The 16,957-nt window shown below is 41.2% G+C and overlaps 1 protein-coding gene across 1 annotated transcript in view; it reads left to right on the top strand.

The window, feature by feature from the left end:
* TOP1 (topoisomerase (DNA) I) overlaps nucleotides 1-16,957 on the top strand; it is a 97,352-nt gene that overhangs the window by 478 nt on the left and 79,917 nt on the right. The window contains exon 2 of the mRNA XM_011929205.1: nucleotides 233-278. Coding sequence (XP_011784595.1) covers nucleotides 233-278 — 46 coding nt within the window. The remainder of the gene's footprint in view (nucleotides 1-232; nucleotides 279-16,957) is intronic.

Raw genomic sequence — 16,957 nt, 5'->3', positions numbered from 1 at the left:
AGCCCCGGCGCGGCCGCTTTGACAGGCCGGGGCCCCCGGCGAGGTGCCGCCCGCTTGAGTAGATCGGCTTGCTAGGCCGCGAGCAAGGGCCGCGAAGTTACAGTTCGAGGGGGGATGGTTGCCCTCCGTGGCCACCCCCAGGACCCCGTCCTCCCTGGGGGCGCAGGGTGGACCAGGCCCCCAGCCGCGCGCGCTCGCCGCCAGAGGGGTTAAAGTGGCTGTTGTTTGATATTCTCTCCTTTTCTTTTTCCAGATCGAAGCGGATTTCCGATTGAATGGTGAGTGTGCCCCCTGCCCCGACTCCGGGGCCCCCCAGCCGCCGGTCGCCTCCCCCGCGCCCTGCCGGTGCCGGGCAGAGGACAGACATGGCGTCCCAGAGACTAAGTCCCGGCTCCTCGCTCACCGGCCCCATTGTTCCCATCGGGCCGCCTCTTGACCCCCTTTCCGGGGACCCCAGCTCCCCCAGATCCCGGCCCTCCCAAGAGGGGGCAACGGAGACCCCGTGTCGTCCGCCACCCGGCCTCGGGCGGTCTTTCCGGGCCGGGATTCCTCCCGGGAAAGTCGGCTTGTCGACGGTCGGGACTTAGTCTCTGCGCCATTTTCTTTTTCTCTCTCCTCTCCTTTCTGTGCCTGTGTCTTTTTCTCTCCCTCCCTCGGCTCCTTCCTTGAGCTGCCCAGAACGAGCTTTCTGCAGAGCAAAGCTATATAAATCACATACTTCACCAGAGAGGGAAGGGTGGGGGACTGAATTATTATTTTTTAAACTTTATTTTGGGGGTTATTCCCTTTCTGCTTCATGTTTGTTTCCTTTTTTGCTTCCAGAATGAAAGATTTCCTTAGGCAACTGTTAATTTTTTTTTTTTCGATAGGATGTTTATGATAGGAATTATGGCTTTAAAACCAAAGTCACCGTTTGTGGAGTTCTTTACATTTCCAGGTTGTTTTTCCCAAGTTACGTTCTTTGCAAAGGTAGCAGTACCTCACTAAAGAAAGTTTGGAAGTTCTCTGTGGGTCACCCAATGTAAATGTTGGATTTTTAAAAAATTAAACTGTTAGTGACTGGAACTTTTCATTGTGGCCGAGGTTCCCAATGTAGTGTTTTTTTGGAAACGCAGTTTAGTTTGTACTTGTTGGAAGGAAAGATTGTTGAGCATCTCTTGTGGACCTGGTGTGTTGGCCTTTTCGTTTGGGCTGTAGGGAGGAAAAAAAGATTTTATTTATTGAAACAAAGAGTGTCCAGCACCCACCCCTGCTTCCTGTTCATTCTTTTTCACGAGCCACTGTTTTTCAGGAATCAAGAACTAGCTTGTTTTTTCCAATTCTTTATGTTTTTGAACCCTCTTCAGCCAAATCAAGGCATTTATTCTTTGTGTATTTCCACTTCAGTTACCCAGGGAAGATTCCTCCAATAAAAAGCTCATCCTTGCAGGCTTTCGAACAACCCTGTTGAAGGAGAAGGTACCTTCTGTAGTGTGCTGGGAATTCCCACTGATTTTGATGGTGCATAATCCTGCTCAATTGAGTTTGGGTTCCGGGAACCTCTCCAATGGGAGAAGCTGATGAGTAGGTTTTCTAGTGTTGTAATCAGCAGTCCATCATGTTAGCCTGCTCTACTGAGAGCAACCTTATGTTCAGAGTTTGAAGTGGGGCATCCAGCAGGAGAGAATGTGGTTTAAAGTATGGCATTTCTTGAGCACCAGTTATGTGCCAACCACTGTGCTTAGTGTAGAGCTGATCCTGTAATCACAACACTCCCTTGCTCTCAATTCAGTCTATTGGGGGAGACATAATTAGTTAATTATAAGGTAACTACTGGGGCATATGTGTACCCAAAATGCTTTGAAGTATAGGGGACTTAATTTTGTCTGAAGATGGGGAAATTTCTCAGAGGAGGTGACTTCTGAGCTGGGGGTTGTGGAAGACTGGACGCAGAGAATTGTCAGGGGTTGGAGTGTTTCTTAAGTACATTTAACCAACCTATCACGATTTTAAAAGAGGGAGGAGGTGAGGCCTGCGGTTTAGAAAACCACAGTATAGACATGTTTCTTTGGGATACAGGGGCAAAGAAAGGATGTGCAGGTGAGGCTGTAAGAAGTCCTTTTGACCTCGCTAGAGGAAGGTGGGATCTTAATATAGAATGTGTTCTTTTGGCTGTCAGGCTGGGCTGAGTAGGTAATGTAAGTAATGAAACAAAGTTTAGCCCTTTCTTGTGAGAAAGTTAACTTACATGGTTCTCACCTAAGTCACGTGAATGATTGTGAGCTGGTTAGGTTATTGATCTTTACTGACATTTTTATAGAGGCTGAAGTAATCTGCCTATGTTGACTTTTAGAAATGTTGGCTCACATTTAATAGCCATAATAGCTATTATTTATTGAATACTTACTACCAGGCATGAATCTCAGCTCTTTCCATGGGTCATCTAATTAAATGTAATCCTTGGAAGGACCATTGTGAATTAGGTCCTGTTATTTCTGTTTTGTAGATGAGGGAACTGAGGCTTCAGTGTATTTACTAGCTTGCCCAAGGGCCGTGAGTTGACCATTCTAAATCCCATGAGCTGAGCCACTATGCTAGAGTGATACTGTATGATACTAGCATGAAAAAATAAAAAGCCGCAAATCTCTGTTTTCTTACAGAGCTGAAAAAGGAGAGAGGGAAGGAAGGATTTGATAATTTGTCATTTGCTTTTTATCTAAACATGCTTCTTCAAAAGAAAAAGCGCTTTGACTGTCTCCCTGCCACCATAAAGGTCTGACACTGGTGTAATTATTCTTTGTGAATATTGTCTGGAAGATGTGGTGTTAGTAACTATGCTTGCTGTCTCAGGTAATACATTGTTAACCAGTGATTGATTTATGTAACTATGAAAGACACTTTAAAAAAAGTAGAAATCAATGTTTAATTATGCCCAGATATGTCATTATTGAACTTTGTATTAAGAGGATATTGCTTAAGCATGATTTTAAGAGAGCCTAACCCATCTTACAGATTAACTGTACAAGTTCATATATTAAAATCAAACATCTCTCATTTTGCCTGCCTTCATCCCCTAAGATATAAAAGATTCCCCCCGCCCCACCCCCCACACCTTTTGGAGCTCATTCTTCACAATATTTAAAATTGTGGCTGTTTGTATGTAATTTAGAACATTCTGGCCCATACTCAACTGCTGGGAAACTCTGTTATTTATATTTAAAACGTTGACAGTGAGTTAGGAATTTGGAGCAGAAACCATATCTAGGTCTAAGTGAAAAGACTTCCTAAGTATTGGTAGAACAAACTGTAGGGGGGCTGAGTCATTATTACAGTACTGTACTGGCTGCGTAGCTATCTGTAGAATTGATAATGGTAATACCAGGTTAAAGTGTTAGCGATTCTTCTGGTGTTTCAGATGTCTTGAAGTTTTTGCCTGTCTGCAATGGAGATAGGGAGTTCTTCCCCAATTGACCCGCTTAGCGAATCTCAATACTTGACTCCATCAGTTTTTATTCTAAGAAATGATATATGGGATCATGGTTTGACATCTTGTGCTGATTGTGGTTGGCTTAATGGAATCAAATTGGATGAAGGTAATTAAATATGAATTGTTTCTGATGCTAATAGACAGTTGTACTTCTGTGCTATTGGGTATGGGTTGGGATGGGCGGTAGCATAGCTGATTGCGGTGGGGGGATTTCAGGTAGCTGATGATGTGGCTTTCTGAAAATTGCCATTACATTTTTGAAACTGAAAAGTGATGGTACCACCAAATGAAATCTGCAGCATCCTCAATCGGGAAATACTTAAGCATTATGCTCCAAGGTGGTTGTCTTTCCTTAAGTCGCAACTGGACTCGTTCAGGCACCTTTTAGAATTAGTGAGCCGCTAGGATTTTTATTCTACACTTTGACATAAAACCAAGTTGCTTGTCAGCATGTGTTTTTTAGTTTACCAGCATATCAGATCTCACAGACAAATTTTAGGCTCGGATTGGATGTTTCTGGTAAAAACAAGAAAATCCAGGCGTCACTAAAAGAATCATAAATATGTTGTGGCTTGAAAGGTGCAAACTAAATAATATAGCTAGCAGTAACAGTCACCAACTCCTGCTTTTCTTTGGTTCAGTAGATAGAGTAAAATGGAAAATAGGAAACCAAGGTCAGTCCTCAAATCTCGTTTTAACCAATAGCAGCAAAAAAAAAGGAATTGAGTCTTTTTCCCCTTGCTGTCAGCATAAAGATGAGGAATTGAGAGAGTTGGAAAGACATTCATTAGTTTGTTCAGATTATTAAATAACATGTCTTAAAGTTTATATTCCAAAATTGGGCTGTGAAGTTATTTTGTTTTGCTTGTTTTCAGTGTGTGTGTGGGGTGGGGAGGTGCAAAAAAAGTTTGCCTTTTAATATACAACTGTGTTGTATATAAATTATATAATAACAGTTGTCCCCTGCTGCTAGTGGTATGGAAAATGATTCTGTTGTGCTTTCTGAATGCATATCATTTTAGAAGATTTCAGATTATACCAAAACCGTGTTATTTCATGTTAGTTGGACATGAATGCATATTTACATGACACATCATTATCAACTTTTGCCTTTTGCCATCTTTTTAGTGCAAAGTAAAACTGATACTCTTCAAATCCAAAGTTGTTTCCTCAGAAGTGTGTTTTGTGAGGGATTGCATCTTTCCCAGGTGGAAACTGCGTCCAACTCCAGTAAACTGGGTTCACTTGGGAAAATGAATTCAAATGTAATTAGTTTGAATGAAGCTGTGGAAGTGTTTGAAATGAGTATTTTGACATTGGACCTGGAGGTTTAAAAAAAAAAAAACTCTTGAAAGAATAGTAAAATATATTGGATGTGGAGGTGAGAGTCAGTTGAATTTTCTGTGTTGGGTGGTTTAGATTATCTGACTGTCCCTTAATTATTTTGAAACCATTAACTTTGGATAATAAGGGCATTTAGGCAAACAGTTGACACATAGATTTCTTAAGGTAAAGAGTTCAGAGACTTCCAAACTAGCCCTTAAGAGGCTAATGGGTATTGTGTTTAAACTTTGAGTAGTAATATTTGGAACAGGTCTTTTCTCCCTATTTCCATGTCTCAAACATCTCAAGTTTGAGCAGCAGCTTTCTATCCCCATGGCTACAGACCAATAGCTGCAGTAGAAAATCTAAAATAGAGGTCAGGGTTGGAATAATTAGCATTTTGCCAGTCCCCACCCTCCCTGCCACCTGCCTGTCTAGATGTGGGCAGTATGTGCTGTGTTGATAGCATAGGGCCTGGGAAGGGTGGACGAAGTTTGGGGGTTGCGGGGAAGCTTGTAGATGAATGTCTATTAGATATTAGTGGTATTATAAGAAATGGCTGATAGTTTGCTGAAATGATTTTATAGTAAATAGGTATTGTTGAACATTTTCTGTGTGTATAAGAAAGATCCTAGATATTTTTCAAACTGGGAGAGAAGTGACATTACCGGTATCTCATGCATATCTCTGGAGTATGTAGATCATAATATCAACTTTGGCTATCTGTATCAAAGTTTGTATTAACTGTCTTTGTGTGTGTCATTTATGTCTCAACGTTTAGTGAAGAAAGAAATTCCAAGGGAGGTAGGCAACTTTTAATTGACTTCTTTCCTTTTTTTTGAGCGGATTGGGGGGCAGACAGGGTTTCTCTTTGTTGCCCAGGCTGGAGTGCAGCAGTAGTGTGATCTTGGCTTACTGCAACCTCTGCCTCCTGGGCTCAAGCAATCCTCCCACCTCACCCTCCCAAGTAGCTGGAACTACAGGTGCACGCTACCATGCCGGGCTAAATTTTGCATTTTTTGTAGAGACGAGTTTTCTCGCCATGTTACCCAGGCTGGTCTTGAACGCCTGGGCCCAAGCAGCCTGCCTGCCTCAGCCTCTCAAAATGCTGGGATCGCAGGCTTCAGCCACTGTGCCCGACCCCTAGTTTCCTTTTGGTAGGTATTCGTTTTTCATTTGTTGTCTTAAGCTTCTAGTTTCACCCACTTATCTCTCTGCTAAATTTTTCTGAAATGTGTAATAAATGTTTTAATTTACCATCTTTCGTTCTACCCTTCCCATCAGATTTGGGGTGGGGAGGCGTCTCTACCAGGCCATTAATTCCCCTCTGAGCCTTTGAAATTAACATTTTTGTTTCTGTGGATTCAAGGAACCTAAAGAACACAGTTCATTAGCATACCTAAGAAACACCTAGGTAAGCTCCAACAAAAGATGTTAAAGCAATCAGCATTTTTAGGGACTTTAGATCTCCAGTATTTGTTGTTGTAAATGATGATGTTGGGAAAAAAATTTCACAGATCCCTGGGTATTCTGACGTTTTCCTATATTTTAGGAATGAAACCGACCCAGCCAGCACGTGGTCCCATTATTCTTTATATTGTTTTTCTTAGCACACCCTAACAAAGATAGATGCCTAGGACTTTTCTTGGCTGTTGGAGTTTACAGAAAAAAAGTTCTTTGTTGAAGGTTAGTCCTCCACCAGAATAATACACCCTTTTGCCCCTTAGTAGAAGTCCAAATGTTAATCTTGCTATCATATATGTATGAATACCCAAATTTATAAAGCTTTGTGGGTATATTACTGATTGTGCAGGAGGAGACTAGTAGGTTTTAGAATCATTGTCATTTGTGGATCTCATTGGCTAAGACCCTTTACTTAACCTGACTCCAGTAAGGTAGCCCCTTTGTTTCCTTGTCGTTGACTGTCTGAGCTCTTGCCAAGCAGCAGAAGGAGAAGTGGATGAAGGAAACTAATTTTGAAAACGTATTAGGCACCACATTTTTATGTGCATTAAATCTGAATTGAATGAAGATAGTATAGATTGCACAGGCTTATGGGGAGAACCAGAGACCAGGAAAGGAAATGTTTTTTTCTTTTTACCCTTTATGCCTTTTCATGTCCCCTTTTTGATGCTGCTTTGGTCCAGATTCTGGAAACCCCACTCAGGCTGTAATTGGTAAGCTTCTAGTACAGGTGTCACAACCTGCCCTTGATTATCTGCTGGTAGAGATAGCTTGGACCCTTTGTGTGTGGAATGTTAGGTCTAGGGTGTAGCGGTGAAGAGTGGGGGTGTGAGGAGACAGCTGTGTTAAAATAGAAAATTGGTATAGGATTCAGAAAAATCTAGATAAGTCCCTATTTTTCCTATGAAATGTGGTCTGGCCACTGAACCTTGTTTTCTCATCCATAAGCAAGGATAATATTTATGTTTCACAAACTATTGAGAATTGGATAAGTATATGAAGGTGCCTCTCTGTCCTCATTGTAAAATGTAAACTTTGATCAGACAGCTTCTATTCTCAACTGGATCTTTATTTTGAATATTAGGTTTGAAATAGTGATTGATGTTGGGGAGTCTTTCACTGGTATTCCGTGTTAGTTTTAAATCTTCTTGACATTTACACAGTGAATTGTACCGTGTAACTAGTGTTGTTGAGTCTTTACCTAATTGAATCAGCATAGCCTACACTGATCTCTTCCAATTACAAAGCAGTCACTATAAAGTAAAAGGTGTCTTCATATCTAGGTTTGGGCTAAGTAGGAGCCAATGTATATCTGGTTCCTACTTCTCTAAGAACGAGTTTACAGCATTGCCGAAAGAACTTCTAGCAGTACTGAAGATGGGCTCAGAAATGAAAGAAGTCTATTGATGTGACTAATTTCTCAACCATTTAATAGCATTATGGATTTTCTATTAAAAATAACCTGACCCTTTTTGATGCATTTAATAAAATGCCACGTTCATTATTTGTTAATTTTTTTTAAACTACAAAATTCAATATGTCTTGTGTCAGCATATTTTTTCAAAGGCCACTATTTTACTTCTCCCCCAAAGCATTTTAAATTAAACAGAGAAGTCTCAAAGCACCTGAGAATTCAGTTTTTCATTTATTCAAATAGTTGCTTAAAGTGACCAACTTGGTTTTCTTTGAAATAGTAATTCTTGGGAATAAGAATACCTTAAATAATATAATAAAGCTTATCTGTGAGAATATAGTACCAAATGCCATGTTAACAGTTATGCGTGAGTATAGGCATTTGGGAGATTCCATGAAAAAATTTGATAAATTCAGCAGAAATTTCAGTAATGGCTCATAAGTCTAGCTAATGCTGAATATTGAATTGCCTTGAATTTGTTATTTTGGCTACTTAAAGGACATAAATGAAAGTCATTTAAGGATGTGTTCACTAGTGTTCATTAGATTTAAGCCAAATGGATCTTAGTAGAGATCTTATGCCATTCAGCAAAAGGATTATCACAGAAGCATCACAACAGGCGCAGACTTAAATTCAATTAAAAGTAGACAGGAGGACATAATTTTGTAGTGTAGAATTTATGGAATAGGGCCTAATTTTAAAGAGTCTTAAAAGATAAACATCTCAGGAAAAATATAGTTCATAAAATATGGGAAAAAAATCTGGGAAGATGGGTATTTGTTAATGCTCTGTAGCTCTATTGCCCTCAGTATACAAGGAATGTGTCCGCAATAGGGTTGGATGTAAGTCTTCAAAGCTTTGGTCTCTTTTTCTTTCATGTTCTTCTGATACAGAGGGCGAATAGTCTCCCGCCCCTCAACCCCACCTACATCCCCACCACCCCATAATAGAGACTTAAAGGGAATTTAAATTCGAGTTCTTGAGCTTCTGCTCAATGGCTAGGTCTTTGAACAAGTTAATATCAGAGCCTTAGTTCTTCACCTGTAAAGTAGGTTTAATACTTACTTTACAACATTGAGGATTAAAGAGCATGTGAGGATTACTTTATGAAAGGTGAAGCTTAGAACAGAATTTTTAGTTCCTTGCCAATACCAAAAAAAAAAAAAAAAACCAACACCTTTTTCAGAAATTGCTTTATTAGTCTCTTGTACAAAGGGAACATCTTTAATTTCTTTAAATTTGGACATACATCTATTGTGAAATTTTAACCAAGCTGGAGGGGTCACTAGGGAGCATTGAGTATGATACTATTGCTGTAAATCATAGAAAGGCCGGCTCGGGAGGGTGCTGACTTGCTTTGACTTTGTGGCAACTTCAGTTGCCCAGTCACAAGTACTTGCTGTGTACACACCACTTTGTTTGTTTCTCATACCTTAAATTGTGGATTAAAAATCTTTGGGGCAGGGCTGGCGGCTCATGCCTGTAATCCCAGCGCTTTGGGAGGCCGAGGTGGGCAGATCACTTGAGTCCAGGAGTTCGAGATCAGCCTGGACAACATGGGAAAAACCCGTCTCAACAAAAAAAAAATACAAAAATTAGCCAGGTGTATTGGTGCATGCCTGTAGTCCTGGCTACTTAGAAGGCCGAAGTGGAAGGATTGCTTGAGGCCTGGGAGGTAGAGGTTGCAGTGAACCGTGAGCATGACACTGTATCTACCCCATCTTGGGCAACAGGGTGAGACCCTGTCTCAAAAAAACAATACTAATCATCATCATCTTTGGCAGTGATTAACTTTCCCCTTTCACACTTGGGATGGTGCAATATTTGGCAGTCTGCTTAGGAAACTAAAATTTTCACGTTTAATTGTAAATGGAAAAGTTCAAGTTGCCATATTCATTTGTACAAACATTCAGAAAGTGAATATCTGTAACTAGACACAGATGAACAAGACAAACCTACATGCCTATCAGGATGAACTTTGAAATTAGTAAGTTGTTAGGTATATACAGTCACTTCCTCTGTTGAGATTTTTCATTAGGCCTCAGCACAAAGGCTCCTGTCATACAACATGAATGGGGACTGGAGGTACTTTCTGGCAGTTAATATTTCACTATCAGTGCAAGAGAGCGACATCTCCATTTAGTCCTAATCGTGAGTTTTTTCCCCCCTTAAAGAAATTGGAGACCTAGGACCTTGGATTTCCAAAGATTTCCAAACTCTTATTCCTTAAAAATGTTACAAAAAAATTTTTTTTTTTTTTAGTATACTTATATTCCCATTAAACCTTTTTGCCTGAAATAGGCAGAAAGATTTAAGTTCTGTGTATTTATTTCCTATTATCTTTTTGTATCAGACACCCATGTTGCATGAATTTTAGAAAAATAGTTTTTGGCTGGGCGCGGTGATGGCTCACACCCGTGATCCCAGCATTTTGGGAGGCCGAGGTGGGTGGATCTCAAGGTCAGGAGATTGAGACCATCCTGGCTAACACAGTGAAACCCCGTCTCAACTAAAAATACAAAAAATTAGCCGGGCGTGGTGGCGGGCGCCTGTAGTCCCAGCAACTTGGGAGGTTGAGGCAGGAGAATGGCTTGAACCTGGGAGGCGGAGCTTGCAGTCAGCTGAGATTGTGCCACTGCACTCCAGCCTGTGCAACAGAGCGAGACTCGTCTCAAAAACAAACAAAAAAAAATAATTTTCACGTTTCCTGAGCAGGTAGGTTGTCAGAATGGCTAGAGATGTTCACATTCTATGTGAGAAATCATGTGACAATAGCTAATTCAAGTATTTGAAATAATTTAAATCCTTGAATTTAAAATCACCATCTTCACATATTTGAAGAACTAAAATCTTAGAGAATAAATTCTAATCCTGGGAAACTAATTTTATGAGACTAATTAAATATTATTGACCCTTCCTAATCCATGAAGTATCTTGATATGGGTAATACATAAAAGCTGTTAAAGCTCTTCAGAGAAAGGTGCAGAGTACATAGTGGTGTTACTTACAGTGGTTTGAATACTAGAAAAGTGATTGGGACAAAATGTTAGACTTACTGTGTTTTAATCGTACTGTCAGTGCATTTTTGCAGGAATGGATGCAGTGTTAGTAGTTCTTACTACTGTAAGTAGTTCTTCCTGCGGTTTTGCAGGAATGGATGCAGTGTTAGTAGTTCTTACTGTTTAATACCAGAAATGAAGAAACAAGAGCTTCTAAGGAATTGATTGTGGCTCAGGATCTATTTCTTAATTTTTAGTGTTTCCATTTAACCAGGAGAGGAAAGGAAAGGAAGGAGAAGGACACAAATTGACTAATCTTTATAACTACTGGCTTGTTACACTTGATTTCCAGGCCAGGCACCCAATGCTGAGAAGTCGCTAAGAAGTACGTTTATTAGAAATTCGATTTTTTAAAAAAAACTCATCTCTACTAAAAATACAAAAAATTAGCTGGGTGTGGTGGCGCATGCCTGTAGTCCTAGCTACTCAGGAGGCTGAAGCAGAAGAGTCACCTGAACCTGGGAGGCAGAGGTTGCAGTGAGCCGAGATGGCGCCATTGCACTCCAGCCTGGGAGACAGAGCGAGGCATCGTCTCAAAAAAAACAAAAGACCATGTTAGGTTCTGTTTAAGTAGTATTTCTTATACCCTGGAATGAATGAATGCCTCTTATCTTTAGAATTTGATAAGGTTTAGCTAGGTATACCCAATACTTCTCTGTTTTACTACATATTTTTAGGAAGGCACTAAGTATTGTGAACTCCTTGAGAGTTCTAAACATCTCAGAGCCTGTTTCGGTATTGATGGCATAGTCACACATACTCCATTTCCTTTCTAGGGAAGTCTGCCTGCAATTACCACCTAACCCCAAGCCAGAAGTGTAACCACTTTTCTCTGGCTTTCATTGAGCTTTTGTTATCCTCTTTTAATATTTCATTCTGTAGTAGTCTGTATTTATGTGTTTTCCTTATTAAGAAGTGGCCAGCACTTTGGGAGGCCAAAGTGGGTGGATTGCTTTAGCCTGGGAGTTCTAAAGCAGCCTGGACAACATGATGGGACCCCGTCTCTACAAAAGTGCAAAAATTAGCCAAGCACGATGGTGTGCGCCTACAGCCCCAGCTACTTGGGAGGATGAGGGAGGATCGGTTGAGCCCAGGAGGTCGAGGCTGCAGTGAACTGTGTTTGCCCCACTGTGCCTCATAACAAGACCCTGTCTCAAAAAAAAAAGTAAGGGCACTGTTTCTTTCTGTATGGTCAATACAGATGCTTTCAACAAACGTTTCAGTTGTGAAGTGCAAACTCGTTTCTCCCGTAGCTTGCCAGTTGGTTGAAGATCAAGTGAGAAACTTTGAGAGCTTAACAGTAAGTTTTTATTGTTGTTCTCTTTTTTTTTCCTTTTTTTTTTTTTTAAGACGGAGTCTCGCTTTGTCGCCCAGGCTGGAGTGCAGTGGCGTGATCTCGGCTCACTGCAAGCTCCGCCTCCAGGGTTCATGCCATTCTCCTGCCTCAGCCTCCAAGTAGCTGGGACTACAGGCGCGCACCACCACGCCCGGCTAATTTTTTGTATATTTAGTAGAGATGGGGTTTCACCATGTTAGCCAGGATGGTTTCGATCTCCTGACCTCGTGATCCGCCTGCCTTGGTCTCCCAGAGTGCTGGGATTACAGGCGTGAGCCACCACGCCTGGCTCATTGTTGTTCTCAAGCTAATGTGCCTAAAAGTCACCTGGGGATGGTTGGTGAAAATACGTATTCCTACTCGTACACCTTGTAGTGGAGGGTACTGAAAATCTGCATTTTTAATATATCTTCAACAATCCCAAATGATTCTGACTAATGCAGGTGACCCATAACCTCCTTCAGGGAAGTTGATCTATCTCTCTGAACCTTACTATCTTATTTGGCTAAGGATGTGTATTTTGCTTCATTCAATTACAGTACTCCATTTGTTAAGGTATAACGCTTATAGGATGATGATGATGTTTATTATTAGTTGGAGACAGAGTCTGCGTTGTCGCCCAGACTGGGGTGCAGTGGCACAATCTGGGCTTGCTGCAACCTCTGCCTTCTGGGTTCAAGTGATTCTCCTACGTCATCCTCCTGAGTACCTGGGATTACAGGCACACACCACCACACCCGGCTAATTTTTGTATTTTTAGTGGAGACAGAGTTTTGCCATGTTGGCCAGGCTGGTCCCAAACTTCTGGCCCCAAGTGATCCGACTGCCTCGGCCTCTCAAAGTGCTTGGATTACAGGAGTGAGCCACCGCACCCAGCCAAGCTACAGGATATTTTTAAAGGACCCGAACAGTGTTTTTTAATATATGTTTATAAAAGCTTGATACTTCGCTCTAAGTTAAATAGTTTCTACCTTTCAGTGAGCACTTACCAAATAGCAGATATAGTTAACTGCCTTTGCAGCTGTTTTACTGTGTGTCAGAATCCTAATCCTTTCTGCTACTTCAGTATTTAACAAACCATTTAATTCTGATGTTACTTTTTCGGATTGGGTGACAAGCAGAGCACAAAGAGCAAGGTTTGTTTCATACTAATACTAGGATGGTTAAATCAGGACTTTAGAAAGTAAGTAGGGTACAGCATAGTTTAGGGGAATACTAAAAATCCAATCTAAGGAGCTCACTACCTTTAGATTAAATTAGTTGGGGACTTGAGCTCCTGATGGTACTGATTGAAATGGAAGCATTTGAATAGAGCAGTAGAGTTGACCCTTGAACAACACGAGGGTTAGGGGCCCTGACTCCTGTGCAGTCAGAAATTCGAGTTATAACTTTTGACTCCTCAAAAGCTTAATAGCCTACTGTTGACCAGAAGCCTTACTGATAACAGAAACAGTCAATTAACACGTATTTTGTATATGTTTTATATACTATAATCTCACAATAAAGTAAGCTAGAGAAAAGGAAATATTAAGAAATTCATAAAGAAAATATGTTTACTCTTTATTAAGTGAAAGTGGATCATCATAAAAGCCTTCATCCTCATTGTCTTGTTGAGTAGGCTGAGGGGGAAGAGGAGAGTTTGGCCTTGCTGTCTCAGGGATAGCAGAGGAGAAAGAAAACCCTCATGTAAGTGGACTCAAGCATTTCAAACACATACTGTTCAGGTGTCAACTGTGGTTCTCAGTGTGTGGTTTCCTGGTCAGCAGCACTGCATTGTTTGAAAACTTGGACATGCAGATTCTTGGGCCTCACCCACACCTGCTGACTCTTAAACTCTGGGAGTAGAGGCTTAGCCATTCAGGTTTTACTGAGTGTCTACCAGGTGATCAGACGTGCACTGAAGTTTCAGAACCAATAGAATAGAGTGAGATACTAGTTTTGTAGTAATTCAACCTCTTAAGCAGTATTCCTTCTTCTTTCACAAGGAATCATGGATGGGGTTATTACTTGTGCGTGCTTATAGTTGTGAAGTTGGAGTAATTCATAATCGGGGGAGGATCTTCTGGAGTATAAAAAAATTTAAGGAGCAGTTATATGATTAACACCAGAAAGGCTTCTTGTATTTCTGAAGAATATATACCACCTCAGTAGGAGAGGTGTGTTCAGTCTTACTCTTTCTACAGCTAGTCGCCCAGAGAATGGCCTGCGCATTTCAAGCCCTGTCAGTGAGAATTGTCTAGACAAAGAAGGTACCTTGGTTGAATTAGTAACAGGATACATGAAACAATGTATCCACACACTTAAAATCTTTATGGCCAGACAGGTGTGGACTTAGTGTGTTTGGAGGCCCCTGACCATTGGAAACAAAGGCAGTTTAGGCTGAGCTGTGGATCCCCATGTAGGCCAGAGGTTTGTAGTCACTCTCACTCTTCCCAGGCATTAAGGGTTCCTTAATGGAAGCAAAGGAGGACAAGCCTGCAGGAATGGGCCTGCCCTAATTGAGCTGGCCTGAGAAGATACATTTTCAGGTTAGACAAGTCCTTTTTCCCTTTTAAGTTCTACCTCTTGGGAAAGGAGATGCATTTGTAGTGCAGGGATGTCCTTGTGAAAATGTGACTTGCTATAGAGCAGCATATGAAATGCAAGTGCCCGGCCGGGCACGGTGGCTCACACTTGTAATCCCAGCACTTTGGGAGGCCGAGGCAGGCGGATCACCTGAGGTCGGGAGTTCGAGACCAGCCTGACCAACATGGAGACACCCCATCTCTACTAAAAATACAAAATTAACTGGATGTGGTGGCGCATCCCTGTAATCCCAACTACTCAAGAGGCTGTGGCAGGAGAATCGCTTGAACCCAGGAGGCGGAGGTTGCGGTGAGCCAAGATCATGCCTTTGCACTCCAGCAGGGCAACAAGAGCAAAACTCCATCTCAAAAAAAAAAAAAAAAAGAAAAAAAGAAACGCAGTTGCCCGTCTTAAGGGTCTTGTACTAGTTAATTACTTAACTAGTAATTAGTAAAAAAATTACTACTTAAGTTACGGAGATAAGTAAAAAAATTCCAGTGTTGTTTTCTATTAAGAGAACAAAGGTAGTTGGTAAAAATGGAATTTGTTTGCCCTGCTCCTGAAGCTTAAAATAATTGCTCTTTCTCAGTTTTGTCTTACACTTTGGCAGACTAATAACTTCAGTTGAAATGTTTTCTGGGCAGGTGCGCATTGAGGGCCTGGTTCTGTGCAGAAGCGGGCTACTTTGAGACAGCCAGCTTAGCCAGGCCTGGGAACCACACAGAATAGTGCAGTGCCATGTAGGGAAAAGGTCCTTGACTGGGCTCCAACAGGTACAGTGGAGAGTACTAGGAAGCAAAGTATTGTCCTAGATCGTTTCATCCAATAGAACTTTTTGTCATGATAGAAATGTCCTATATTTGTGCTGTCCAGTATGGTCGCTGTTAGCCATATGAGGTTTTTTGTTTGTTTGTGTGTGTGTGTGTGTGTGTATGTGTACGTGTGTGCGAGAGAGACAAGAGTCTTGCTCTGTCACTCAGGCAGGAGTGCAGTGGCGCGATCTCAGCTTACTGCACCCTCTACCTCCCAGGCTCAAGTGATTCGACCCTCACCTCCCGAGAGCTGGAATTACAGGCGTGGGCCACCGCACTCAGCCAATTTTTTTGTGTTGAGTAGAGATGGGATTTTGCCATGTTGACCAAGTTTGTGTCAACTCCTGGCCTCTAGTGATCCACCTGCCTCAGCCTCCCAAAGTGCTGGGATTACAAGCTTGAGCCACTGCGTCTGGCCCATATGAGGCTTTTGAGCCGCCTTGAAATGTGGCAAGTGAGACCAGATAACTTATTTTATTTTACTTAAATATAAACTAGCCAGGCTAGTGGCTACCATATTGGACAGCACAGCTGTAGATAAAATTTAGATAAGACCCAGGAGATTGTGGTTTAGATTCTACTTGGAATATGAGTGATTGGGGCTCTTGGAATTTAAAAATCCAAAGACACATGTGAATTTGATGTGTTATGAGTTTGAATAACAGCCTTACTTCAGCGTGTCTACATTGTTTTATCCTGACTGACATGCTAAGAGGGCTTACAACTGGTAAGTAATGTTGTGTTTACCAAAGCAGTTGGAAGCTCAGGCAGTTTTGTCTGTTTTAATTGACCCCTTAGAGCTAAACAGGTGAAAATTTCAGGTCCTTTGGATGAAGTAAGTTCTCATTTTATCTCAGCAACCCTATGAGGTAGGTTATGTCTATTGTGTAGTTGACAAAACAGATGAACTTACGTTTATATACACCTTTATGGATTAGTAGCTTTTAAAATGGTTGGTTTTATCCCACAACTTCATTTGAAATTGTAAGTTTCTAGCATGTTGCCTATAACAAGGTAATTTATTTCTGTTTGTTAAATTGTTGTCAGTAATAAGTCAATAGCCTACTGTAAGCGGTAGTGAAGCAAAGATTGTAGACTACCAAATAGCACCCAAGAGGCTAACTCATGCACGGTGTTGCTTATAGTAAAAGCAGATCAGAACTCAGCTTCTGTATTCTATCTGGGATTATCTTCTCACTTGCATGCTCATGACCGGTGTAGGCTGCATCTTATAAGTAATCTGGCTCACAGTTAGCTAGACATATATTATTAGTCTGATGGAACAAAATGGGATTGTAGCTTTGACCACTGTGAGGACCACTGTCATATAAGGTCTTAGATACCAACTTGATAAATTGCTTAAGGACTGGGAATAGATCCAGATTCCTCCAGGTTTAGCTTCAAGTTGTGATCAGTTTTGGGGGGATGCAAGGAGAAAATGAATAGGAATGAAATAAATAGCTGATATTTGAACATTTTTATTTATTTATTTTTATTTATTTTTTTGAGATGGAGTCT

The sequence above is a fragment of the Colobus angolensis genome, unplaced genomic scaffold (assembly GCF_000951035.1).
Source record: "Colobus angolensis palliatus isolate OR3802 unplaced genomic scaffold, Cang.pa_1.0 Scaffold8, whole genome shotgun sequence".
Taxonomy (NCBI): domain Eukaryota; kingdom Metazoa; phylum Chordata; class Mammalia; order Primates; family Cercopithecidae; genus Colobus; species Colobus angolensis.
Note: the sequence above shows the minus strand (reverse complement) of the source record. Positions and strands in the feature narration are given on the sequence as shown.